This window comes from Microplitis mediator, chromosome 2, assembly GCF_029852145.1.
Source record: "Microplitis mediator isolate UGA2020A chromosome 2, iyMicMedi2.1, whole genome shotgun sequence".
Classification (NCBI taxonomy): domain Eukaryota; kingdom Metazoa; phylum Arthropoda; class Insecta; order Hymenoptera; family Braconidae; genus Microplitis; species Microplitis mediator.
Genome location: NC_079970.1, coordinates 25,749,293 through 25,776,367, shown reverse-complemented (window position 1 = coordinate 25,776,367; position 27,075 = coordinate 25,749,293). Strand labels below are relative to the sequence as shown.

The 27,075-nt window shown below is 36.0% G+C and overlaps 3 protein-coding genes and 1 long non-coding RNA gene across 6 annotated transcripts; 1 reads left to right on the top strand and 3 right to left on the bottom strand.

Annotated features, from left to right (window-relative positions):
* Nucleotides 1-781: 781 nt before the first annotated feature.
* On the bottom strand, nt 782-12,955 carry LOC130663822 (neurofibromin). Of its 3 annotated transcripts, XR_008989256.1 has the most exons (8): nt 12,814-12,955; nt 12,011-12,341; nt 11,734-11,952; nt 9,977-11,539; nt 9,723-9,764; nt 3,689-9,659; nt 3,465-3,611; nt 782-3,284 (listed from the first exon to the last, which is right to left on the bottom strand). XR_008989256.1 is itself a non-coding variant. In XM_057463308.1 (7 exons), exons 1-7 carry the CDS (start codon nt 12,871-12,873, stop codon nt 3,536-3,538), a joined length of 8,262 nt encoding a protein of 2,753 aa, XP_057319291.1. In that variant the 5' UTR covers nt 12,874-12,955; the 3' UTR covers nt 782-3,535. The 3 variants fall into 3 exon arrangements, 1 of the variants encoding a protein (XP_057319291.1); XM_057463308.1 differs by having other exon boundaries at nt 782-3,611; XR_008989257.1 differs by lacking the exon at nt 9,723-9,764 and having other exon boundaries at nt 783-3,284.
* A 1,173-nt stretch (nt 12,956-14,128) lies between these two features.
* On the bottom strand, nt 14,129-17,672 carry LOC130663830 (inositol-pentakisphosphate 2-kinase). The gene is made up of 6 exons (XM_057463320.1): nt 17,532-17,672; nt 16,782-16,989; nt 16,103-16,302; nt 15,539-15,976; nt 14,639-14,958; nt 14,129-14,553 (listed from the first exon to the last, which is right to left on the bottom strand). Exons 1-6 carry the CDS (start codon nt 17,622-17,624, stop codon nt 14,385-14,387), a joined length of 1,428 nt encoding a protein of 475 aa, XP_057319303.1. The 5' UTR covers nt 17,625-17,672; the 3' UTR covers nt 14,129-14,384.
* LOC130663837 (uncharacterized) lies at nt 14,789-18,816 on the top strand. Its single transcript, XR_008989258.1, has 4 exons — nt 14,789-14,930; nt 17,238-17,458; nt 17,534-17,716; nt 17,785-18,816. It is a non-coding gene; the product is annotated as an uncharacterized LOC130663837 (long non-coding RNA).
* Nucleotides 18,817-22,909: 4,093 nt separating this feature from the next.
* On the bottom strand, nt 22,910-24,425 carry LOC130663835 (protein BTG2-like). Its single transcript, XM_057463338.1, has one exon. The coding sequence runs from the start codon at nt 23,655-23,657 to the stop codon at nt 23,049-23,051; it is 609 nt and encodes a 202-aa protein (XP_057319321.1). The 5' UTR covers nt 23,658-24,425; the 3' UTR covers nt 22,910-23,048.
* Between the last annotated feature and the right edge of the window lie 2,650 nt (nt 24,426-27,075).

Genomic DNA, 27,075 nt, shown 5'->3' with positions numbered 1-27,075 from the left:
TTAAATACAGTCAGTTTGGTTAATCATGACTATGATAATTTGAATGATTTCAATTCGCTGATCAGTTTCAATGCAGAAAATATACAAATATTTTATTATAATCTTATAAATATATAGAACTCCATACAATGGACTTGGAATTTCCGCTGAAAATTAGTTTTATTTCGTGAAAAATAAAGGTGAGCTTTACAGAAATTATCGCATGTCAATAATTGGTACAGTTAAGATGAGTGTGAATGTAGCAGATATAAGACAAATTTTGAATTATAAATTAACTAAACAATTAAAAACAAAAATAAAAAAAATATGCACACCGATTTTTAAAAAGTTACTGGTCAGCTGACATCTTATAACTTTTGGATTTTTTTTATAAACATTAAAAAAAAAATTGCACCTCTAGTTTTTTTTAATTTTCTACATGTGCATATTTTTATTTTTATATTTTTTTGTAATTGATTCGTTGAAAAAAAAAAACTAAAAATTGTTAATTGTCTTCTAACTCATGAGTGTGAATGCAGTAGACATCAGACAAAATTAAAATTATAAATAAATAGAGTAAATAATTTAAAAAATAGTATTTATAAAAATTGCACACATTAATTTTCAAATTTTTTAAATGCGCATTTTTTCGAAATATTATTTTTTAAATTATTTACTCTATTTATTTATAATTTTAAATTCGTCTGATGTCTGCTACATTCACATTCATTCTAACTTCAGGATCACGCTAATTATTTATTAATAATAAAAATAATTGATTTAATTAGTAGTAATAAAATAATAAAACGCGTTTAAAAAAAAATTATCAATTATTAATTTTAAATATAACAAATAAATAATGATAACTAACACACTTTTGTTCAAATAATTGGGGCTTTTACCTTATAATTAACAAAAAAAAGGAAATTACAGTAAAACATTAAATGGCTGCTTTGCCTTGCTCGCGTGGAAATTTAAAAATGAAAACCTTGGCCGTATTTTAAAAACTGGCAAATATTCTTACTATTATGATTATTATTACTGAGCAATGTATTTTTTGAAATAATAGGTTTATTACAAAACAAAAAACAAATTTTGTATTGATATTTTAAATACTCTTTATTTTTTTTATTTAAATTTAATTTTTTCTTTTTTTTTTAATTATAATTATAATATTATTTTATGCCATTATTTTACAACTGTTTATATACACTCAACATTAATTACAACCTGGATATATACTCTCTTTTTTTAAATAATTTATTTATTTATTTATAATAATAATTATTATCATTACTATTATATTTGTATAATTAATGGACAATTTGCCCGCGATCACTGGTGTTCTTTTTTTAAATTCAAGACACGATATTTTTATTTCGTTAATTACGATAATAAATTATAAAAATAAAATAAGTAATTAATTAAACATTTAACAAACGAGTGTTTTATTTTTAATTTACTCGCGCGATTCATACTTTTAACTCAAGTAATTGTTATATTCAACAACAATATACATGTATATATAATTACATACATTGTATACTGGTATCCGTTATACTTTGAAATTATTTTTCATGCACCAATTACTTAATACTCGTTTGGTAAAAAAAAATGCTCGATTTGGTGCAAATGTACTGATAATTAAAATGTAGGCCGTGCTATTTCATTTTAATAAAATTTAATAAAAATAGATAACAGACACCCAATAAGTTTTCAATTTTTATAAAGAAACAAAATTTTATAACGCAGAGTTTTTTGATCCTTTGCGAGAATTAAAAAATTTTTTTTTATCAATTCACTGTAAAAAATTTTCAGAGTGAACGCGGATTAAATCCGGAGTCAAAGCAGAGCAGATGACTATTTATTTACAGGGGAAGCTGGTCTGAGATACAAAAAAAAAGAGGATATCTTTGTGATTTTTTTTTTAGAGTACATTCATTATGAAAATTCTTAAATTTTGTGAGATTATTAAGCATCATTCCAAGAATATTCTGCTAAATTTTCATAAAAAAATATTGAAAAATAAGCCAGTGGTAGTGGGGAGAGACGAGTCACCTCAGAAAAAAGTTTCTATGCCGTAGGCAGGATAACTCATGGCTGCCTCACCTGAAATTAAAGAAAACCAAAAAGATTTCTTTAGTACATGAATGTATCTTAGATTTGAACGAAGGATTTTTTTTTAATAACTACTTATTTATTAATTAAACAAAAGGAAGAATTTTTGGCAAAAATCAGAGTTTTTTGATTGCACCTTTACCAAAAATTTAAAAATAAATATTTTGTTTATTCCTCCGTTCAAATTCAAGATAAACTTATGTACTAAAGAAATCTTTTTGGCTTGTTGATTTCAGATAAGGCAGTCATGAGTTATCCTGCCTACGGCATGGAGACTTTTTTGAGATGACACGTCTCTCCCCACTACCACTAGCTTATTTTTAAATATTTTTTTATGAAAATTTAGCAGGACATTCTTGGAATGATGCTTAATAATGTCACAAATTTTAAGAATTTTAGTAAAGAAGGTACTCTGAAAAAAAAAAATCACAAAAATATCCTTTTTTTTGTATCTCATACCAGCTCCCCCCCCCTTCACCCCCTTGGAGTAAAAATTACTCCAAAGGGGAGTTCACTTTAATGTTAAAACTCCGAATCGGAGTGCGGATTTTAATAAAATCCCGATCACTCCGAAATCAATCATCTGAAAAAGCTCCATATTTATTCCATATGCGGAGTAATTTTTTCCAACTCCGGAACTCTGACGGAGTAATTCGGATTTAAATAAAATCCGTAATTACTCCGAATTCACTCCCGATTTTTTACAGTATAATTTTTAAAAATATAAAGTTGTCTGCTAATTTCATTCATAAAATAAAAATATATTTATACATATATTTTTTTATATTATTGCATATAAATATTATACTTCGAAAATGTCAACACGTATTACCTAAAGATCTACATACAATTATTTACGAAAACTTATTAATTATCATTAGTTCCAGTTTTAATTTAATTTTTTTTATTTAATGACGATCTGACTGAAGCTACCGGATCACGATAATGATAAATGATAAATGATTGTTTTATTGTAAAAATAAAAATGATGGAATGAATTAAAATAAATGAATGTGTCAATGGAATATAGTTTGATAAATAAAAATGAGGTATCGATAATAGGGCCGTTTTTTTTTTGTGCTTGAACGTTGAATCTTGAAAAGGCTGCTAATCGCGAGGTGGACGGTACTGATTAAAACTGTCTGGACATGTAGCAACAGTAGCAGGTCCCCAATATTGATAAATATCTGTACGATAAACAAACGATAACATGTTGATATTCATATTTATAACATAATTTATCATTATCAATTATTAAATTATCGTACGCATCAACTATATATATAATATATATATAGTATTTACAGTCAACAAATTATTATCATCCCACAAATAATAATTAATCATCACGATAATTATTTTGTCACCTGGAGGCACGTGACTTCCTAGTATCCGGGACTTTTTGATCTTTACCGCGACGCGAACCAGCAATTGATCGCTAGGATTGCGAAGTACTGCTACTGCTCGTTGTATTTGTATTTATTGATGATTCTCCTCTGCTTTCAATACTTGACCTGTCAAAAAAAAAATAAACAAATAATTAGAGCTGTCAATAATTAAAAATCATCAGTCATTTGAATAAATTACTCACTCTTTGGAACTAAGAAGTATAGAAGCATCCCGCGGATTGCTGTCTTGCGAGGGAAGTCGTGCTTTGGCAAAACTTTTTCCCGGCATTCCGTCAACTCGTTTGTCATTTTCCAGGTCGTTGCTGGTCGGCACCTCGACCTCTTCGGTGGGCAGACAAGTCTCTACCATGGCTTCAAGGCAGTTAACAAACAACTCAGCGCTGTCAGCAGTTCTGTTGCACTTCGCGAATGGACCAGCGAACCTCCAAAGTCCGCCGAAACCGCAGCTCTGCAGGTAGTGGAGCTGCTGGCTCGTGTCTTCACACGCAATCATATTCTGTATTATTGCTTGGACTGCACTGACGATGGCCTGGTCGTGACAAGTGAACAGCACGCTTGTTATTTTAGCGTCAAGTAGATTTTTTATGACAGGAAATACTTTTGGAAATACCACCGAAGCTTCTGCAAGATATTCGTAGAGAATCCGAGTCTCGCTGTCTTCTGTTGAATATTTAACGAGAGTTGCTAAGATCGTTAGGACAAGAGTTTGAGTTGAAAAGTCAGTCAGTACTTCAGGATCTAGGAGAACGTTATTTTCATTGCTAACACTGACTCTGGTGCTGCGGTTTTTCGCATCTTCTTCAGTAGGTTTGGCTTCTTTGGTAGTTGGTACAGAGAATGAACGTTGGGTTTTAAATAAAATTCTACCCGACTGCGGCGGTTGTTTCTGTTGCCTCGCTTGCGTGATGGCCGTTTGGTCAAGTAAATCCCAGGACTTTTGCTTGCGGTTTGATGGATTTACACTCAGATTGCTGCCAGCAGGCGCATCTGGACCATTGGTAACAAGAACGTCAATAAAATCAGTGCTACTTGACTCCGAGATATTTCTTCCAAGAGAGTGACGAACGTGGCAACGGCTTCTTACTTCTTCCGAGACTGAAACGAGAGCTGCGAGATACGCGACACTTTCTGGAGTGACTTCAAATTTATCTCTACGGAATGGCTTTGCGACGATCGCCAGTAACATTGTCAGCACTCGTGATGTACGTGAGACAGTCGTTGGTGTTGGATGTCTGTAGCCTTTAAGAAGATGTCCCACAAGAGCAAAATGAAAATTTGATTTGAATGACAGACCTACAGCGTGATCCAGTTGCTTGAAATGCCACTCGAGCGGTTCCCGAGTTGACATCATCACTTTTTCGAGGGTTTTATCATCGAACGTTCCCTGGGAGTCGAGTGTATGGAGATTTTGTTCAAGAAGAGCCAGACCTGAAGCATAGAGTGGGGCTTCGTCCAGTTGAAGTATCGAAGTCGCGACCCAGAACAGATACCGATGAATTGGAGACTCGGGTCTCAAAAGCGGCTGGAGTCGCGTCAGACACATAACAATGGCTTCAAGAAGTGTAATATCATTGAAACTCTCTAGTGCTTTTACGAGTATACGTAGCAGTTGTTTGATATCTTGATCCGTTATGCTCTTGCTGATGCAGCCGAAAACAATGAGAGCCCGTGGCTGGAGGGCGGGGTTAAAACAAAAAGCAAAACTCTTTGCCAGTGACGTCCAAGTCCTCAGCCAATCGCACGTAGGAATGTCTCGCATACACGCTTCCATAATCTCCAGCAGTGCATCTGTTATTACTTCTAAGCTGGTTAATGATAATCTTTCACGGTCTTGAGTGTTGCAAAGTGTCCTTTCATTCGTGAACCATTTCTCATTCGAATGCCGGTAGCTAGACCGGAAAGCCGTCACTGCTGCGGATTTAACTTTGCTGATCCCAAAGAGGAGGTAGAATTTGGGTAACGAGAACTCGTCGAGACTCATGCGGAGAACTCGGTAAGTGTCCTCGGAGAAGGAGGGAGAGCTGCAGGTACAGAGTGAGTGAATAATGTTGATGACTAGACCGTGGGTGGAGGCCCGCATACTCAAACTTCCGGAGCAGACGAGAAAAGTTACGGTGTGAAAGAGGTAGGGCAGATGTTTGCCAACGTCCAGGCAGTTGTTGAAAGACAGCATCAAGAGATATCTCGCGAGAATCGCTATGTCATCCCACATCATGTGCTGCTCGAGTAAAGGCGTCGGCGATGTGCAAGTTTTGTCAACAACTCGACACAACCTGCCGATAACTTTTTTTGCCACCAGCTGGACGTTCCCTGAAGCCAAAGCCACTGCGGTGTCAGCCATTATCTCAACCATCGGCGAGCCAAGGCCGTAGCCGACGCTTTTCTGGATAAAGTGATCAAGGACAGTGTCAATGAGCTCAGGGAGTCTGCCTATGGTGCTCCAGATTTTAGCTTGAATGCTGGGGTACATTTCCACCTCTTCAATTGTCAAAGTTATCAATTTTTCCAGTATCTGAGTGACCTGCTTCTGTCTTTTGCCGCCTTCATCATTCGGTTTGTAAAAACGTACGAGATTTTTTAACCACGGGGTCATGTACTCCAAGCAGAGATGCTTTAGTTCAATCGTTGATACTTTGAAACCTTGCATGCACTCCTCGAGGAACTCGAGGGTCAGGTGAGGATCGTTCGCCGCAAGTGTCTCACTTAGATGTTTTATGAAGATGGTATTGTTTGATGGAATACAGAGTCCGGAAGTCTCAAGTAATTGTCCTTCGATTTTTAGATCAAATGTCGCTGTCAGAGCGCACAATTGGTTGTAGGCAGCTGTACGTAAGTCGGGATCTGAGCTTCCGAGGTTCAGTAACGCCATGTTTAGTAACGTACCTGGTACATCTTTAGGCCTTATTTTAGGATGCACTGACATTGAATCTGGTTGGGACAATTCCCAGCGATTTCTTATGTGCATTATTGCCTGGACAATGCTGTCGCAGTCGTTATGAATAAACGACAGTGGCCCGGCTTCATTGGATATCGTCAAGGTAAACTGATTGTCATCAACCAAACAGACTTCCTCTATTTCTGATGCATAGTAAACGTCATTAAGTAGCACCGAGTGTGACAACACTTTGCACTTTTCAGCAGAAGTTATCTGTATAGCGGAGGGTCCAACTTTTATCGACACTTTGGTGTCTTTGTGAGACAGTTTTAGTGCACTAGTGAATACTTTTAAGTCTTCGTCGAGAGTGAGCGTTGCTCCTGGTAATTTTTGCTGCTCTGGATCAATGAGGTCGTTGAGCCGTGCCGGGGAATCAATAAATATGACTTTACGATTTCCTTTAAGTGGAGCTAGAATTCTGTCATGAAATTTGGTGTACTCTCTGACCCAATTGTTGCAGTTGTAAATGTAGGCGCCGTGGATGTTTGTGTAGGCAACTTTAGGCAAGACTAAGAACCATTTTTGTAGGAACTCTGTGCGGAAACGATTGTCCGAGCAGGTATGAGTGAAATCGATCACTAGTTCAAAGGGTGAATGGCAGAATGGCTTGAGGGTGAGTATCACATGATAAATAAGTAAATCCCCGTTTGTTTCGCCGATTTTATATCTGCGCGCTATGTAATAGAACACCGGGTTCCCTTGTTTGCTTGTACCGGCCTGGTAAAATATATTCAAACTCTTGATACTCTTGAACTCTTCTTTCTCGTGCATGTTGTGCTTCACCATAATTTCCTCAAAGTTTGTCGCGGACATGTCGATGCTCGACCACCGGGAGTAGGAGAACAGGAGATGAGATTCAACGGGCTTGTGCTCTGGAGGCCCGAGGTAAGCAAGCAAGGTCGCCATTTTGTCAAAGGGACGACGTCCGACGGCTTTGTGGTCTCTGCTGCTGCTCAGATAATCTCCAATGCGTTCCTGGTGGTTCCAGAGCAGTCGATGGAGTGCCAGGACGTTCGCGTCCGAGACAAATGACATCGGCGGGTTCGTCTGATCGACAGTCTCGCAGTCTGATGCGATCTGGATGAAAAATCGGCGGCCTATTTCAAAACGCGCGCGTAAAAAATCATTGAAAGGTAACATATGTTGCTCTTTGCTAAATTCCACGTGATTTGCGATATTCTGGAGGATTTTTGACATGAGCATGAGGCCTCTTTTTATTTGCAATGGCACTGGTTTGTTGACAATACCCATTTCCTGAGGGGACACGATTGCTGGATTTATGAACCGCAAAAATATAACGGTGCCGACAGCTCCGATGTTATTCTGCGGGCACTGGGGAAATCTTTTGCTCAACACTTGGTAGAGACAGTGACACATTGATCTCAATTGTGGTGGGAATTTATCAGCTGAAGAAACAATCGCGTCAAATACTTTCTTGGTCAAAGCTATCAAGTTTCTTCCGTTTTGCTCAATATTTTCATTGGCATCAATCCGCGCGCTGTCTACCTCGAAACTCGTTGAGGGATCGTCTAACAAAGGGGTTATCAATGGCTCCAGCAGATTCTGTAGATAACTAGCGCCGTATATTTTGAAACAAAAGGCCATTATTTTACTTCCCAAGCTGTTACCGCGAAATAATGTCTGCATGCAGTCTGAAACTTCAACTTCGCGGTAAAACATATTCCACAGTAATGGTGACAGCAAATGTTTTGCGTCGAATAGAGTTACAAACACTCGCGCCAGTTCATCCATTTGATTTGACGTGATAACGTTGGCCAGAGCCATTGCTATTGGCAGCTCTCCTTTGTCGCTTATCATGGTCACCAACTGGACGAGCTGCTCAAAGCGATCCGCTAAAACAGTTTCTGCGAGGGTATCGAACTCCGTTCCCTGTTGAAGTATTTTGGTCAACACTTCCATGAAAGCTGCTCTGGTCTGTAAATCACGATTGTACCCAAGATCAATTGAATGCATCAGTCCACTGTCAATGTTGGCACTCAAAAGATTACTCATCGCTTGAATAGTCGCGTTACGTAGACTCGATAACTTGACGCTGGTCATACGAGTGGTAGAAACGACGTCTTTGTCCTCATTCGCCGCGTCATTGCAGTCATTCAGTGAGTTCATGAAGAGACTAAAGTACTTTAAAAATAATTGTGACTTTGCTTCCATCAGATCGCCTCGGTCAGACTCTTCAGGCTGAAGCGGAAGTCCGCGCAGCAATGAACCAACTGCTTCCATGCAGGCTTGCTCAAGATCCCGAGTTATCGTTGTCAAGTCACCAGTACTCGGTTGAGGAGCCATCTGATGAGTCGTGTCCATTATCCAGTCTGTGAGATACTCCACTAATTTATTACGGAACTTCATTTCTTGACGGAACGCCAGGTCGTCTCGACGCTTCATCATCGCCTCCACTAGCTGACACAGTTTTGTCTTAATATGAATCGTGTATACTGTGGTGTCTAGATGTCTAACGTATCTTACGATCGCGAGAGTCATTCCCTCAATACTTGTCATGCCCAAATACTCAGACGGCTGATCAGATTTTGACTCCAGTACATTCTTCATTATAAAAATCGTATGCTCGATGAACTGGGTATTGACATCTAGCACAATCACCTGTCCCTGCTGGTCGAAAAATTTCTCCACGATACTTTTTATCTGGTCAAATAATATCGGGTATAAAGCAGCGCTCATTTCTTGGCCCACAAGTTCCTTGACGTGTTTCTGTATCTGCGCTCCAAATTTTTCGTTGTTACAAATCAATAGTCGCAGAAGGTTGAAAACGAACTGAGTAACCGGACAGTACTGGACTTCTTGAGTTGGATTTGCGAGACACGCAGCTTCCAGTTGTTTCGTCGAGCTCTTCTTGGGCTCAGGATTCGGCAGCATTCCCGAGGACATCGGCCGGCTTGGAGACTTCCTTTGCAGGCAGACCCCACCGAGGGCACACAAGAAACCCGTCATGTTGGCCCACTCGTTTATCTGCTCTTCTAGCTCGTGCTCCGAGTTCTGATGCGAAGCTCTGCGTTTGCCAGTACTGCGATGAAATGACTCGACTTGACCGTCTTCTGTTTTATTTTTTGGATAATTTGTCAGCTGTCGGCAGGTCGATTCCCAATTGCGAAATGTTTCTTCCCACGCTGGTTGGACTCCGTTGACACAGTGCTCGATTTTTCTCAGCAGAGCCATTATTCGTTTTTGCAAAGCAGCTCGTCCTAAAAAATTTCATAGTTAGTTTTCATTATAATTTTAAATTTTATTTCATTTATTTTTCTTACCCTGGCTGTGTTCATAATAACACATCCTACTTTCTCCGCTGGCTACATACATATATATCCAAATATTAAATATACTTTTTATAAAGTTTAGTTTCAAAACCCGACAAATTTAATTTTAAATTCTGCTTTATCCCCGGAAATAAATCACAAATTTTTTTATTTATTTATCAAGTATTGATTAAAAAATTGAAAATATTTTTTGTCCGGTTTCAAGACTAGGCCTCAATAAAATAATGGATTCAGTGGAGACTTACCGGTAGTCAAAGCTGTTGAAGTTTGGGCCAGTTCAATATAAAGATGATAATTAGGCAAAAGACAGGTGACAGCAACTTCGTCACTTCCGCACCTGATGTCCGCTTCTTCGCACAGCAAAGAAAAACACGAGAGTGCCACTAAAACCGCCTCCATGTCGATACTCCAGAGGTACATAAAGAAAACAACTTCTAGCTTTATGTGGGCTTGTTTGCAAATTGCAATTTGACTTCCGACATTCGCGTAATCTTTATTTTGTGACAAAAATGCATTTCTTCGTACCAGTATCTCCCTCAGCCACTTCAGGATGTCGGTATAGTTGACAATCTGATGCTGAATAAGTTTTTGAGAAATAGAAAATAAAGCCTGTGAGCTGATGTCCCAGAAAGTTTTTATTGGAGCTTCTGGATTCCATGATTTTATTTTGTCTGGATGATGAAGAACCAGCAGGGCTTCCATTGCCTCATTAGCAATATCCGGCATCGTTGGCTGATGGACTAGTGATACCAGACCATTTATCAACTCCAGAGTTGAACTCTGAATCTCGTGGCCAGCTTTTCCTGGGTTATACAGCATCAACATTGGGTCTGTATGGATAAGTCTCACCATCCACAATAGAAGATTGCGATGACTCGCGATATCTTCGCCCCGGTCTTTGTATTTTCCTTGTTCTTTTCCTTTCATTGAGAAACTCGGTATCATCCTCAGTGTCGTGTGGGATATGTAGCTCTGCGTTACTTTGTTAAGAGTATCAGTGAATAAATTTCTCAGTTCAGCGCTGCGTGGATAGACTAGATTTATCTCTGGCCACCATGACAATCTTGGAGGTGTTGCTATTCTGTAGAGTGAACTGACAAGAACGAACTGATAAGTCGACGGTGCAGTTAAATTTAGACAGACTTTTGTTATCTCGTCGTTCTGAAGACGATTGCGGAAGCAGCTGACAAAGCAGTCAATCATCATGTCAATATCCTGGGCAATGTAACTCTGCCCGCGAGAAAAAGGCTTATTGATATTGAATAGTAGTGCCGTTAAATCGGTAATCACTTGCCGAACTAGTGTAAAAATAACATTACTTGAGTCGGAATTATTTATGTAAGTGGACGCCTTGCAGAGTTTAACGCAAGTCACCACAGCAGCTTCTGTGAGAGATCTACTTGAAGACCCGCCGTGCATTCCGAGGCCTCGTTTAACTCCGTCGATAAATTGCTTCTTCTTCGAGTGCTTCGGCGAGCATGCCGCTGTTTTGGTGTTCAGTATCTCCTCCAATACCTTCGGGGACAAAATCAGCAGCATTATCTGCAGTGGCCAGCCAGCGACATTGCGGCTCTTCTTATTTTCCGCATAAGTGTCGAGAACATCGAACAGTTCACCGCATGCTTTTGCCAGTCCGTCGTTTGATTTTTTTGAAGTGTCTTTAGACCCGTCGCTGCAGTCAAATTTTTTTTGTACTTCCGCGAACTCATGGGGGTAAGTGTCCATCCAATTCCATATCGCGCGTTCCAGTGAGTTTACCAGGACTGTGTGAGCTGATTTTTTGAGCAGTTTGTATTTTTGAATCGTTTCTAGTTTTTTATGGAAAATAATTCAAATATAAGTTTAAGGTAAAAGTATACGTATACAGGGTAGAGGTAATTTTGGTACCAGTTTTGGACACTTTAAAAATTTTAATAAAATATTAAATGTCCAAAAATGGAGCAGTAGCCAGTAATTCTACTTCTACCCTCTATAAACATTAAAAATAAAAATAAATATCTACCATTTAATATTTGTACGAGTCGATCAACGTCAATGTTGATATGTTGAATCAATTCTATATCACTGCAGTCTGGGTTCTCTTCATTACAGACTGTCAGTTCTTGAAGGTGATCAGAAATCCTATTAAATACGGCCGTAAAAAAGTTTAGACTCAACGCAAATAATACTTTGCTTGCTAAATTTTTTATGTGAACATGCTGCGGGCTATCGTTAGATATATCTGCAAAAAATAGTGATATAAATATCAAGTAAATTAAATTTAAAAAAAAAAGACTTACTGATAAATTGACAAATTGGTCGTAGCAATAATTTAACATTCATGGTCTCATCTTTGTTAGAAGTGTCCTTAGGCTGATTGGCCAGACACTGTTCGAGTGTGTCCAGGACGATGATGATCGACTCATAGCAATTACGTTCCTGGTCGGTGTTGTGGAAGGACCGTTGACCTCCTCCAGTCCCTGGCAGTGTGTCGTTGACACGCTGAAGTATTTTCGTCAGTCCGGATATCACCAGAGAAAAACGGTGCCGAGAAATTTGAATCAAAAATTTTCGGTTCTCCTGCTCGTTTATTCGCGAGTTTGTTGTCTGAGGACCAGCTCGACATGGCAACTGGAAAACGGAAGTTGTTATTTTAAATAATTTTATTACTGTAATTATTTCTTGGGCTTTGTCGCACTTGAATTGTATCCGCGACATCCGGTACGATCACCGGAACCGCGTGAATGCTGATAAATTCAGAGAGGGGACGAAATTAGAGGAGAGAGAGGATATTTGAGATGTGCCTTCGATCGAATGATAGTGACATTTTTTAGACAATTATTTATTACAACAATACTGTATAATAATAATAATAATATTATTATTATTATCAAGTGTCTTTGTGCTTAACGCTGCTACAGACAGCAGTAATTTATCTGATTAAAAAAAAAATAAATAACAAAAGTGTCATTCATAAACAAATGGTCAGTAACGTCACAAAAACCTGTCTTTCAACGTAAAAAATAAAACTGTCACTGATTAGTGTGATACGTAAATAAAAATAATAATAAAAATATAAATAAATAATAAAAAAAATCTATACCTCGTTTTCGAAACGCGTAATCAGCAAAATGGCCCATTCTTCCGGTTTTGGGGTGCCCATGGCCCACACCGATTATTATTTCTCAGTGCCGCTTCATTATCAATAACAACATCATCATCACCAGCATCACCACTACCACCACCACCCAAGGACTTATTGGTAACACGCGCAGTTGGTGAATAAAAAAATATTAAAACACGGTGAATAATCACGATGATGTCGGCATTTGCTCCGAAAGCTAGATGAGCTCCGTGATGAGCTCTCAGCTTGTTGTTCTCGTGAACTGGTTGGTCTGAGTGTGAGTATGTCAAGCGACCAGACCAGGCAGCAGCAGCAGCAGCAGCAGCAAGCTGCGATGCCAACCAGCCGGTGAACCAGCAACCAGCTCTAAAACACGACAGCTCAGTTTAAAGAGGCGCTATGATCGTCGGGCGGGGTGGACCGGACCAGCTACTGTGCTAGCACTGGTAATAAGTAACTAGTACTAGTACCTAATTGTGTATTTAAAACGTACAGTATGAGAGCGGCCTTCTAGCTTTTTTCATGAAATAAAACCACTGGTGTGCTGGTGATCAGCTCGTACTTGTATTGAGCCGCTGGTGTTACTGGTGCTGGTGATATTGTTGATGTTGCACACACGTATTGTAGCTGTTGTAGCGTATGCCCAATAACACAAACCTGAGGAGGACGATGGCGAGGGATGGAGAAGAGACGGGATGTAGGAGAAGGAGGAAGCAGCAAAAATCTTCGACCGATACCCACGCGCAAACATCTCGACGCATTTCCCCTCCATACTACCAGAAAACTCACAAAGTATATGAGCGGTACTTTTGTCATCGTGGTGTGTGTACCCATGAAAACGACCCATCGACCAATCCTCGTCCTCCGTTACTTGATAAAGAGAATAAGTGCTCTGGCGCACTCTCTCACTCGCGTTCTTTCATCATCTTGCTGGCTTGCTGGCTGTACATCCATTCTGTACATGTACCATTGCACCAGCGCCATTCATAAACTCACTGGCAAATCGACGATTCCCCGGTGTACTTGATAAGACGATCGATTCTGACACAATCAACAGCTTGAGGTAGACGTCCCACAAGTCACCTTCATTCTTCCGCTATTGTATTTGCTTATACTTTTTTTTTAAATTCTTATCATAAGCTAGCTCGTTAAATCATAAAAATCTACCGGATTACATATGTTTTATGCCTTTTAAATAAATATACATATACATATATGTTATATTGTTATTGGCAAGGCTTAAAAATAAAGTTATGATACTAAAGAGATAGAGTAATATACACATTATCAGATGAATGATGAATGACATGAATGATTTATTGGCATTTTTTTTTTTTTATCAACTGGTTGCTACATATCATAGTAATACATTTCCATGTGATATATTTATATGGATATATCATTATAAAAGTTGTTATTTGATGCGTAGTGGGGGGAGTGTACATTGAACGCTGGATAATCACAGCTTTTGAGTAAGAAATGGTCCATTGTTCAAATGTATGCAGCCGTGGTTTTTTTTTATAGCAAAATGATGATGCTGATGTTGATCTTCAGTCGACTGTTACGGAGTTCAAGGCACGGATTGTACGCTCGCGATGTTTTTCAATGCGATTAAGATTCTTCGGATCCACATCCGTGATACCGATGCTGAATGAAAAGTAGCGTTGTTGCTGTGAAAACTTAATGACGTGCTCACTTGGAATATTATTTGCGCTCTCTCTGCAAAAAGTAAAAAATAATTATAAATATGTACGGCGTCTAAAATTTGAATCGATATGATTTTGAATGATTTATGGTAACTTACAAATCAATTTCACGAAAAGATAAAAGAATGGAACAGTCCCGGGCGATACTGAATAACAAATAATTACGCAAAAGTGCAATTGTGGTTTTATTTAACGTCTTGTCATTACAAATACGTTCGCTGGTAGAGGTGGAGGAGAAGGACTGTTTTGCTGTGTCGTTGGTGCTTGGAAAATAAACCATTTGTTCATCCACAATCGATGAATACATTGAGTAGATTGCATAAACGATATCGCTGCTGATACAATGCAATTGTTGCATACGATAAATACGATTTAGCACCGACCCCTGAGGTAAATTTCCACGAGGAAAATCACATGCCTGTAAATAACAACGCGATACACAAATAAATAAAATTTTAATAGTGAAAAAAAAAGTCTTGTATACTAATTGCACACAGAAAAAAAATTGATATCTTGGCGCGAAAAATTTTTGATTTTTAAATTTATAATGCAAAAAATTTCTTGCGTAAAAAAAACTATAAGATAAGAGACCTACCCGAGTAGTACCCGATCTCTCATGTATTTTTATATCTATATTTACTAAATTTTACTAAATATACCTATACAAATATATAGAGTGATCGGGTACTAGTTCCCTGATTGGGTACTAGGTCTTTTACCTTATCATATAATGAAAACAAAAATTTTCTTATAATTATAAGAAATTTTTTAGTGTGAGAAATTTTTTCTTGTCTCAATAAAATTTTCTCTCACTCCAAGAAAATTTTCGTTTTCAATTCATGATGCAAAAAAATTTTCTAGGGCAAGTAAAAATTTTCTTAGAGCGAGAAAAAATTTTTTGCGCCAAGAAATCCTTTTTTTTCTGTGCATATATTTACTATGTTATTATATAATTTGATTACAAAGTAACATGTAAAGTAGTTGAGATTAATATGTACCTCGTTGAGTAAATTAAAATTAATAGCAGCTTTATTTATCGTCTCACGATCGAGTTGATGCTGCTGTTCCACTAGAACCGGTATCGCTTGAACTTGTTTAATTGGATCCAACAAGGAAGTAGGACCATCATCATCATCATCGTCTTTGCCTACGGGAAACTCACGAAGCAGCGCCTCGGAAAGGAGGTGACTCAAGTCCTCATAGAGCCGTTGTATATCGTGAGACGAGCCGTTTGAAAACCATTCGGCTAACAACCGCTCCAATTCCATACGCTCATATCCCTCGGCCCAGACACGCTGCCCATTTTTAAAGACGATGAAATTATTCTGCGGTGTTTCTACTAGTGCATCAATCGCACGTTTCACTCTACTTGTATCACCAGAAAAGAGGTCACATGGACAGTAACCGCTGCGTCTTGATATTGTCTTCTTAGCGAGCTAAAACCAACCGACATTACATTTTATTTACAAACATATATCCCCATAAATAGAAATAAGTCAATTTACATCGATATTTTTATCCACGTGATAAAAATAAAACCGAGTAGCGTATAAAAAAATAACCTTATAAAATTGATTGACGCAGTAAGGACATCTCTGTACGTGGCGATCAGCCTCAGGCACGAAGCCTTGTTTAGGTTTTATCTCAACGCAGAACGTTGGCTTCTCCCCTCGTATCTTTCCTTCGAGTTCTAACGGCAATAATGTGTAGTCTGGAAGTATAGTTCCATATTCCTCGAATAAACTCTTGTGACGACGGTGACCTGTGACATTTTAAAATAATAAAATTATACTTTGCTAATAATCAACTCGTACTTATTCTACTGTAGTTTTAAACTTCCCGCTAAAAAATTTTAAATTCAAAAAAAGAGGCAAGTTATTGGTTTCGGTCCGATTTTCTAAAATCGAATTTCTAACAGATCTTGACGTTTTGAGGTTTTAGGACGTACCTGAAGATCGGAACGTTTTTCACGCAACGAAAATGAAAATAATTCACGAAATTTGTGTCTAAAGGCGAATTTAGGGGTAGTTGGGGGCGGCCTCTCATTTTTGGGTGACATGAGAAACATTTCCGAAATTTAGATCCATTAGTTTTTTTATTTTTCATTTCCTTCTTCTTATTTTCGTTCCGCGAAAAACGTTCCGATCTTCAAGAACACGTTTTAGGAATTTATTCTGACTAATTTAAAGATGATGTCCGAGTGTATGTACTTATTTTACTGTAGTTTTTTTGCTGTATTACCTGATCGATGAGGTTCAATGCGTTTATTCCAGTGCGGTATGTCTCTAGGATGGTATTTTATAATTTTTGGCTCCTTAACAAAATTACCCAGGTACTTAGTAATTATTTCCTTGTAAAATTTGTACTCAAATTCAACTCGTGATCTTCCACCATCGGCTGGTAATTCGTCTGGTGATTTTATTTTACGAAATCGCAGCACGCTTCTGGCCTGAAAATTTTAACAAATGTCATTCCCTTTCACCCGTTACTTTTCTGGCATTGTAATGAGCCAATGTAATGTATATAAACTTAACATATATGTACATACATTATATATATAGACTTATATATAACGTGTTTGTGTAACCGTTATGAAAGAGGAGAAATTTTTTTTTTGTTACATTATTATTATTATTTATCTATTTATTTTTTTTATTGTTTTTTTACTATTTTTACTTATAATTTCTAATTAAACAGAAAGCTGGAGTAAATAATCGATAGTGGTTCTAAACCCGTCGGCAGGCCGTATTCGCTGACGTGGCAGTCATCGCCTGAGTGGTCTACTCTATGCGTCATGTATGCATTTATCAAGCCAAGGCACCGGCAGCTTTGTCGTGGCATCGTCAAAATAGATTTTATACTAAAAGGTCTAGAAGACGCTGACTACGGGTTTCCCCCAGAGACTCAAGGGCTTTTACGTAAACTCCATTAAATTCAACATGTGTATTTATAGACATTATTTTATTTATTTTTATAAAAAATAATACTTACAGCTGGTAGTGATATGACCAAGTTGGCATTTCCTTCTCCACGATAGCAGCATCCATCGATATCATCTAATTCGCCGACTTCCATCTCGTCCATCTGCTATTTATAAATATATCCAGTCCAGACTTAATTATCTTTCACGTTGGTGTCAACTGATGGCCATTTTGGTTTATTCTCAATATTACCCGGTCCATTTTACTTTCTAATTTTTCATCCAACTGCAACTGTAATTTATTAATATTTTTTAAATTTTTAGATTAGACAGAGATGATGAAGATGATAAATGTTCGGGTTTCAAAGGGCAGACATTGATGATGCTGATAAATATAAAGACGGAGCGCAAGTCAGATCTCGATTGGAGTTTAAAAACAATAAGAATAATATATGAAGATGGTGATGAGACATAAATTGGAGACATTGGTGTCTAGTTTGTATAATTGTTGGTAGCGAGGCCAAGTGACAAGAAACCGAGGAGACTCTGACGGCCAGGGCAACAACCGCCGATGACCTCCTCGCTATCCGTTGCTCCAACAACTACAACGGCATGGTATATATGATGATTCTGCGTGCGCTTGTAGGTCGCTCGAACGTTCCCTCAATCGATTGCGACCATAATATTAAAGACTATCGCGTATCGCACTTTGTGTAGATAAAACTTATGTGTATTGTGTAGACATTTATCTAGAAAAAAAAAAAAAAGGATTCCTTGGCGCAAAAGTTTAACTTGCCCTCAGAAATTTTAGCATGAGAAATTTAAAATTGGTTTGCTTGGGACGAAAAAAAATTTCTTGCGCTAAGAAGTTCTTTTTTTTCTGTAAATCTAAGATATCTTATATTGTAATTTTATTTTAAAGTTATCTATTGTCGTTAATCAAGAAGATGAGTAGAGGAAAGGCCAGGGGGTATGGATTATAAATAAATAAATGATAAAACATTAACAATTATTATTCGTGAAATTCCATAAGCACGAGGCCTTTGTTTTTATTATTATCTCTGTACAAAAACAGTCGAAAAAATTATAGATTTTTTATCATTACTTTTTTTCGTTAAAGATTAATTAATTTTTTCGAGCTCACGGCGTATATGTACAAGCGGGAAATTATAGTTTTGTAACTTAATAACTAAAAATATAATTATACATTGATATAATATAGATGTAGTTTTTTTTATATATAATAATAATAATAATATAATAATAAAAATAATATTAATAATAATAGTGAACCTACATATCTAAGGATTCGAGTGTTTCCTCGTAAAAGTCTGCTGCATGTGTTCGCTTTTTATTTATTACAAATTATTAATTACGGAATTTTAGTTTCTCTGTAAAGTAAAAGACCCAGGACCTGATCAGAGAACTAGTACCCGATCATTTCATGTATTTGTATATTTATATTTATCAAAATTCAGTAAATATAGATATACAATTACAGAAGTAATCGGGTACTAGTTTCCTGATCGGATACTGGGTCTCTCCCCTTATCGAGAAATTGATAAAAAAAAGAATATCTAGTTTCGGAATTTTTACAATGATTATAAACATTTTTCAAACGGTTTTACGACAATAGTTTTACAGTAATATTGTAACGAGTACTACAATCTAATTTAAATTTTAGACAAATAATTTGCTTGATTGATTGACAATAGAGTTTTGACTTTACAATGATATCTACACTATTACAAACTATGTTTTGTATTTTTTTTTTTTTTAAATATAATTGTAGAATTATTGGGCGCTCCTGTATATTATATAATTACATATTTAACAGAACATTACACTCATTACTTTGTAACCTCCCGTTTCTCCGATTCCCTCCCCACCGACCGCTCGCAATTTTCTTTTTTTTTTTTATTTTGTATTTTTTATTTAACAATTTTTATAATTATTTTTTTCTGTCACCCCAGCCGACCTGAAGTTTAAAAAAACTAGACATTTGTAAATAAAAAAGAGAAAAATGCATTCATTTCGTTCGATTATACAGGTATTTATATAAGTCATTGACGTATTAAATCAGGAGCAGATTTAATGGAAGCAGCTCGTCGAGCGTCACGGACTGAATTATTGGAAAGTCACAAAATGGATACATAATTGTTTAAAAGTTAATTCATTTTACCTTCAAAATTTAAAGGTACAAATTTAAATTTAAAAAAAATCTAATAAATCATTTGCAGTTTTTTTTTTCGACTAAATGAATGATAAAATAATTTACGATTGATGACTTTAATGCGCGAAAGTAAGTGAAAAAAAAATTAATAAAATACAGTCATACATTTAAAAAATAAAATGCACAATTAAAGTTTATAATCACACGGTACGACCAATGATAAAAATTAATTAATTAAATTGTACAATTGGTGGTAGCATTTATATAATTGACTATTCACAATTATTTAATAACTTTAAAAAATTATTATAATATTAATATTAATTAATAAAATGTATCGACAAAAAACAAAATTATGACTTTGTTAATTATTTTTTTTGTATTGTATAATTCACGCCCCTCATGTCGTCTATCACGTAATATATCACACCCCTGATTAAAATCCAACGTCGTCTTCGTCATATTTTTTTTTTTTTTTTATTTAAGATCCCCATTTAACAATATATATATTTATATTTTCTTTTTATTAAATTCATCATTCGCAACTAGTTCGCAATTATATCAGACTTATATTCCGCATTTGAACCTCATCATCACATACATTCTTATAATCTCTTCTTATAACCATCGTTCGCAAACTTTGTTATTATTTTTGTTTCTTTGTTTATTTCTTATTTATCGTTTCGATTTTTGTCTCGCTTTATTTTTTTCTTATTTTATGTTTTTTATTTTAAAAAAATACTGAATTAACGAAGCTAAAATCACAGACTTGCTGGCAACATCCCAGCGGGTTTGTACAAATTCTTCCTGAAGGACTCTACGTATAATTACAAGATGTGAGAATATGCGTATATATAGTACTATATATATAATTTTTATCTTTTTTCGTTAATTACAATAAAAATTCATACAAATAAAATTAAATATCTTCGCACGCCGCACTTTTTATCGCTATTGCATTATTAAATATAAGATACAGTATCACTGAGATATCGAATCAATTTTTTATTATTATTTTTTCTTTCGTCCACTTGTCATATTTGCATAAACTTTTTACATATGTGTACATATATTTTCCTTATTACTTTTTTTTACATACCTATTAATCGCATAATATAAAAAAGACAAAAAAATGCATTTGTTATAAAAGTAAATATATATAAAAACACGTACGCCCCGTTAACAATTTTTTTGAATTTTAATTTTTGTAATTTTTTTTTTATTTTTGTTTTTTTTTAATTTTTTGTTTTAAAATTTTGTTTGTAAAAATAAATCCAATATCAAGGTTGTAAATATATAAATTTATGAAAAAAAATAATTTTAATAAAATATATGTAAATTATATTCTTATTTACAATTTTTTTTTTTTTTTTTTTTTGCCAAGTCAAAATAAAATGCAGTAAATATTATTTACAAATAAACGGTGACGTACGCGAATTTTTTAAATCTTTTGAAAAGTAAAAAAAATCCATACGTAAAAAAAATGTATATATATAAATATATATTTTAGCGTGCGTACGATGACATCAGTTTAGCCATATAATGATTATTATTGTAATCGACGCGTAACCGGTAAAAGAGGACGAATAAAGTTTGGAAATTGCTACGTGCACATATTTTTTATCATCACATTATTAAAAATTAGATATATGTATATACATATCTATACTTTTTAAGTTGATTTACGTTTATAATTAATATTCCATATATAAATACATATATACTTTACATAATTTTTATACTTTATAATATTTAAAACGGTATATGCGTTAAAAGTTCATCGATTAGCACTTGATATTTATCGATATTAAATATTGTCTTTCTTTAAAATCTCTCTCATCTCAGACACTCTCCCCCTCTCTCTCTCCTTTACTCTATATGATTCCTTTTCTATGTTAATGATAATCACAGACGACATTAATAATTGCTACGTACACAGAGCATTCGTCCACCGGCGTACGTGACGATTTATAAAAATGTGTGTAGATATTGGCAACTATTTTCCATCAAAACGATTAATCTGCGAACGCAAAATCAATCTTTGCACATACATTTAAACACATTCATGCGACAAACTCATCATTCACGCATTTACTCATCAGAACATTCGTACGTCACATTCATTAACAATAATTAATTATTCAACACATTGCTTTCGGAGATTAATATTTTTAAAAATAATAATAAAACTAACTTTGTTTTATAAACAAAGGTAAAAACAATATATATTTATATTACAATAATTATATAGATTTGTACATTTAAATGGAATTAATTTTTATCATTTTTATCGTAATATTCATATCGATTTGTCATTGGAGCTTCTCCGATAGCACTTGTTATCAAATAGTAAATAATCAAGCAAAACAATACATACACTCTGATACACGCTTCGATCGACTTTTTTTCAGAACCTCGTTACCAACTCTCATTTAAATGACGCAAGTAGACACAGCTTGACATTCATAAGTTACTAGACAAACATTAAAAAAAAATATATAATAAAATGACATTCATACATGAATAATTTCATTTACCCTTTGCATGGAGAAAATCACAGCTGTTTTACAGGATGTAAATATACAATAAAAGATCACAGTGTACACAATCATGTGCACTGTAAATATCTACCTAAAACGCTATATGTCTATATACATTTACATCAAAAGAGCGATTGATGCTGGGTGACGGTGGTACTGTTGTTATTGTTGTTGTTGTTGTTGTTGTTGTTGCTGCTGTTTGATGAAACGAGCTGTCTCGTGTTCTCAAGTCACTGGTGGACCTGATGTACTGGCCCTTGCTGACTGCTGTTGCTCGCTCGTTGACAGAAAAAAAAAAAAGAAAAAAATAATCCGCGGACTCGAACTGATCACGATGACTCCGTGTCCGTTGGATAGGTGGGATGACCTCGTGTGACAGAGGTGTACAAAGAGAAAAAAAAATTAACAGGATGCATTACACAAGTATTATATCAATAAAGTATTTAAAGTATTGAGATCAGTTTTCTCGTATGAGTTCCATGGTTCGTAAAGATGATGATGATGATGATGATGCATCAGTGACGTGTTGGTCTGCCGGTTTTATTCATTTTTTTCTTGCTGTTGTTGAGACACAAGAAAATATGAGTCAGATGGACGGACTGGTGGTTGGACGGGAGCGTCCAATATGGCGTTCAAGTAATTAACTTTTTTTAAAATAATTAATTATTTATCAACTGTCGTTATTTTTTGTTTGTAACAATTAATCTTCGGTTGCTGATGATGTTGAGACAGGAAGGATTAATTATCATGTAGTAACTCGTGATAAAATACATTTAGTTTCATGACAATTGGCGAAACAATACGAGGAAACACAAGAAGATTTAGACGCAGCACTAAGCCCGTCGTGATATATTAATATTATTATTATTGATAATTCAACTGGAGACAAACGCCGCGAATTGCTCATTAAATTGCGAGTGCTCGTGCATAAGTGAGCCCTTGCAGCTCTCAAATTGCTGTTGCTGAGGAATGCTGCCAAGGGACGATGTAGGTGACGGTGACATACCGGATGATGAGGAGGCTGATGAGCTCGATGAGTAAGTTGACGAGGACGATGATGATAATGATGATGATGAAGATGGCCTCGGTGTTATTTCTTCGGGTTCCGGTTCACTCCGTTCGTATAAAACACAGATAGACCCGTTTTCTCCAATCCGGTATGAAACTTCTGAAGGGTCGATCCACATCGTCAATTCCCTAGGGAACGATGCTCGGAGTAGTCTTGGCACCAGACCTACATTAGCTCCTGCTAGGGCGATCACGGGGTCCATTTTACCATTGATACGGAGGCAGCGGTAACCAGATCCACGGTTCGGACTATCAGGGAACCAATGGTCCGTATAGTGGTGTCGCAATACCTCGGTCAGTGACAATTTGAACATCTCCAGTTGATGCTCTGACAAATGATACTCGGGCATGTGGTCTGATCTTATTCTCAGTAATTGGACTAAAAAGTCCGTCGCTGATACTATTTCTACCCTCATATTTTATTGTTTATGGCTGACAATGTTGTTAATAAATGAATTTTTAAAATTTTCTTCTTCTTCCTCGTCGCCAGGTCTTCGACTGGTACTTAATTTTTCTTTACAAAACTTTTGAGTAAAGAAAAAAAATATTATTTGTAACGTGAGATCACGGTTTACATACAACAAAAAATATTTTACTTTACGGAGCACAACTTTCCAATTGTACTACAACTCAGTCTCGTCAAAATGGCGTCGCCAGCAAGCGTAGCGGTCGGAATAATAATAACGTTGGCTCTTGAATTTAACGTGGAATAAAAAACATACCACTACTTCTTTCGCACAGTAGTCGTGGTAGTTAGTTTACTTTATTATATTTTAATCACTATTTTTGACTCGACTAATAAATTTATCTTCTTTACCAACAATACCTCAAACTAACAAATCTTCTATCTCTTTTCCTGCACTTCCAAAACAAAATTTAAATCACCACAATTAGCAACGTCGTCGTAAAAAATTTAATTCAAACGATTAATGGGTTTGCTAATCAACAAAAGATGTCTAACACTCGGTGTACTAAATTATACAACAAAATGACTTTACTTTGGGTACAGATTAAATTATAAAAATAATTATAATCAATGACGACGCGCTACACCAATGACGTTGTGTCTCTCCGCGTAACTCACGACTCGCACAATCTCGCGATCCAAGACTTTCTGATCCCAATGAGCAGTTGTTGCCTCGGTACGCGGTATGCAAGCCACGGTTCTTTGTTCCCACTTTATCCAGCGATGGTGGTGAGTCAATTAACCAATCCCGTGGCTCCCGTCGTCCCCGATTCTTGTTATTCTGCTCCCACCAGTTGTTATTCTCCTCGTGGATCACGTGACCCGGGATCTGCGCAGAGACGCGGGCGCAAAATTCGAGCAGCTGTCTAGCCGTGAACCGAGGAATAAATGCTGATGCGGGTCGCGAGACATGGGGGGAGAGAAGTCTATACACGGACATTTTCACACACAAAGCACTGCTACGTGTACAATACTAGCACACAATCCCCGGCTTATTTCTCTCTCTTCTCTCTCTCTCTCGGTCTTGCCCCTCACCGTGTGAGCGATTACGACCCGTACCTCGCTTCCATCACCGTCCGACCAAAAAAATTAAATAAAAAACATTTTATTCGACAAACAACCAGCCAGTGGGGGAACTCCCAAAGCTTGGAAACGTGTTGCTCTTATAGATACACATTTTTTTACCGACTATTTTTTTATTTGTCTCCTCGTGTTCATAATATTTACCACTTCATTTAAGTAGAATTATGGCACATTATTGCTGTTACATTTACTGATATTAGTAATGGAGATTATTGTTAATTAACGGTAGGAAGTTGTCCTGAGGTGACTGATGAAAGCATCATTATTAGGACAAATTGAATTGGGCTTTTTGTTTAATTGATGATGATGATGATGATGATAATAACAATATGTACACGCAAATAAATTTTTATTAAAAATTACCTAAAGAGTTTGATACTGTGGACTTGTAGTAAAATATACTACTCGATAGCATGTAAATGAAGTGGAATTTCTGGGGATTCTACGGTTTCCGTGGCGCCGCCACATCATCGCGAATTCTCGTAAAACTCGACGAAATGAGACTCTTAAAGGATAAAATTTCTTCATATCTCGCTTAGTTCTCGAGAAAAATGCGATTTTCTCAAAAAAAGTTAAAAATTTCAGACTTTAATACACTTCAATTTTTTTTTGTACTTTTTTTTCGGAAAGAACATTCAAAGACGAAAATTTTGAAAAAAAAGTCTTAGTCCATTTTTGAACAAACTATAGCTTTTTGAAAAAAAGTATTTCGTCGAGTTCTACAAGAATTGGTGGTCATTTGGCAGTGCCACGAAAACCGTAACTTTCCCAATTTCTGCTAACAACATAGTAAAAGTTTGGTCACAGGTTACATGTCCTTATAGTACAGTTTGGAGCATTAACGCCTGGTCATTAGAAGATCGTTTAGATCAGATCTAAAGGCCAGGCATTAATGCTCCAAACTTTGAGGGCAATTTTTACAAAATAATTATATGTGTATTAATAGTTATCATCAAGTGCAACAGACTCCAATAAACAAAACCCGCATGTCTTCAAACCAAGTAATTTGATCCAGCTAATGCGGGAACGGAATCGCTAGAAAGTTTGCGGCCTGCAAATCATTTTTGATTATCCGACCGACACAACTTCTTTGTACACTGGGTACATAATACACTAGTACATATTCTGTATCTTATTCGTGCTCAGAAAGACCTGAGATAGAATAGAGTACACTTATGTATAAACTATATATATGTGAAATACAAGTTAAGAGTCGGTCGTGCCGTTAGTGCCACGAGCGAATGACTCGGGGCACATCTTGTTCTACAGCACCGTTACCGTGAGAGAGAAAAGTCAATGACGTACAACAGGCCGACCTTAATATCCATCTAGGATTTATTCAGCCGATTGCCAAATCCAAATCTAACATTTTAAATCCCCGATTTCACTTCATTACAGCAACTAAAATATTAAGAAAGATAGAAAAGTTTTTTAATTTTAGTAAAAATGAGGAAAAAAAAAATTATTGTTTGAGTGTTTAATTGAATTTTAATGAAGAATTAAATTGAATTTAAAATTTTTATCAAGATGAGCTAATTGATCCTGACATGAAGTGACTAAGGATAAGAAAGTTTTTAGTGAGAGAAAGCGCCAGTACAGAACGCGTTTATTCACCAGATCCTTTTCGAAAATCGTCTCCTGTTATTTTCACCCAACAGCAACATTTCATGTTATTATAATAAGTACAGTACATTAATAAAATAAAAAAGTACAATACGCAAAAGCGAAATAAATATATATTTATGCTGAATATATTTATATATAGAAGTAAAAAGTAACATTGAACGAGGGATAGATACGACATACGGACGGCATATCATCGAATATGTAGTAGTTTTAAGGTTTATGTACATATGCATCAAGGATCATCGAACACCAGTAGCCTCGTATCGGTGCTTACGTGATCATCGTCACGTCCAAGTATTTTACGCATTTTAAATAATCGAAGGACGTGACAGCGGAATTGACAGCAACAAAAACAATAATAAAAATTTTACAAACAAATTCACTATAAATTTTATATTAAAAACTACAGATAGTAATCCTAGTGGATATTTATGACGTACTTAAAAAAGTATATATTTTTTATGTTGCTAAGTTTCGTCACAACGGGTTATCGAACGAAGCCGAGCTGGAAGTGGTAAAGAGAGTGGAGAATCAGCCAATGAGACGATGTGGGAGAGGATGCGCGTATAATCGAGATTCAAAAACACATATACATATGTATGTGTTTACACACGTACACACACACATGTTTATTAATACGTATACTTTTGAATTAAGAT

Coding starts and splice junctions, on each gene's coding strand:
- LOC130663822 (XM_057463308.1), bottom strand. CDS start 12,873: ATGGGCACCCCAAAACCGGAAGAATGGGCCATTTTGCTGATTACGCGT. Junction 11,540..11,733: donor ACTCGTACAAATATTAAATG/GTAGATATTTAT, acceptor ATAAAAAACTAG/AAACGATTCAAAAATACAAA. Junction 9,660..9,722: donor TTATTATGAACACAGCCAGG/GTAAGAAAAATA, acceptor GAAATTTTTTAG/GACGAGCTGCTTTGCAAAAA.
- LOC130663830 (XM_057463320.1), bottom strand. CDS start 17,624: ATGGACGAGATGGAAGTCGGCGAATTAGATGATATCGATGGATGCTGC. Junction 16,990..17,531: donor TGGTCATATCACTACCAGCT/GTAAGTATTATT, acceptor TAAAATTTTCAG/GCCAGAAGCGTGCTGCGATT. Junction 14,554..14,638: donor TCTTTTCGTGAAATTGATTT/GTAAGTTACCAT, acceptor TACTTTTTGCAG/AGAGAGCGCAAATAATATTC.
- LOC130663835 (XM_057463338.1), bottom strand. CDS start 23,657: ATGAGGGTAGAAATAGTATCAGCGACGGACTTTTTAGTCCAATTACTG.